General features: G+C 34.7%; 1 protein-coding gene across 1 annotated transcript in view; it reads left to right on the top strand.

Annotated features, from left to right (window-relative positions):
* The window catches only part of myo1eb (myosin IEb), a 19,158-nt gene that overhangs the window by 12,233 nt on the left and 6,107 nt on the right, over positions 1–818 (top strand). The window contains exon 20 of the mRNA XM_020618710.1: positions 195–214. Coding sequence (XP_020474366.1) covers positions 195–214 — 20 coding nt within the window. The remainder of the gene's footprint in view (positions 1–194; positions 215–818) is intronic.

Genomic DNA, 818 nt, shown 5'->3' with positions numbered 1-818 from the left:
AACAGTGGTTGAGCTGCAGAAGCAGGTCAGTAGCGAAAGGGACAAAATTCCATTTGGAGGTTCTAAATATTAAAATGGGGCACTATAATAAATCTAAATGCATTGTGGTTAATAATCTGTTTCTGTTTTTAAGTCAGCTTAAGACCTGTATTTATTCTATTTGCTTTTAACTAATGCCTGTGTTTTGTTGCTAGTTGTTTGCACAGATTGTACAGTTAATTAGCTGTTTTGAACTATTGCTTTCGGTTTCATTGTTGGCATTGTCTGTATGTTAATTACCGTTGCTATTTTTATGCCTGTTGGTGAAGTGTTGTTATTGTAAACCACTGTGGCCAACTTTGTTGATTTATTTGTGCTATATAAATAAACTTTTAACCGAACTGAACTTGACAACCATACACCCATCAAAAACTTAAAAGCTTTCATGTTGTGAGAAACCATACCAGAAAGAACACTCAGAAAATTTGGATTTGCTGCAGCTACAGTTCATCTAAATGAGTGATTCTGAAACTTTGTTGATTTGTGTGCTTTACAAATGAAATCATGTCTTGGCACAGGTTTAAATGTCTGACTTGTGAGCAGACATTTTACAAACTTTCTGGATTGTTTCATTTAAATAATATCTAGTGACCTGACAAGGTAAAGCTGTCGGTTAGCTAGTATAAGGAAAAAAAGAATAAGAGAAAAGTCAGAAAAACGGATATAAATTCATGTAGCAGAAAAACCCAACAGTTATCTTCAGAGACTTATTACTGCATGAATGCCACCTAGACAGTTGTTCAGGTTCTTGTATATTTCCGTTTCCTCCAGCCTCTGAT

The sequence above is a fragment of the Monopterus albus genome, unplaced genomic scaffold (assembly GCF_001952655.1).
Source record: "Monopterus albus unplaced genomic scaffold, M_albus_1.0 scaffold209.1, whole genome shotgun sequence".
Classification (NCBI taxonomy): Eukaryota; Metazoa; Chordata; class Actinopteri; order Synbranchiformes; family Synbranchidae; genus Monopterus; species Monopterus albus.
Note: the sequence above shows the minus strand (reverse complement) of the source record. Positions and strands in the feature narration are given on the sequence as shown.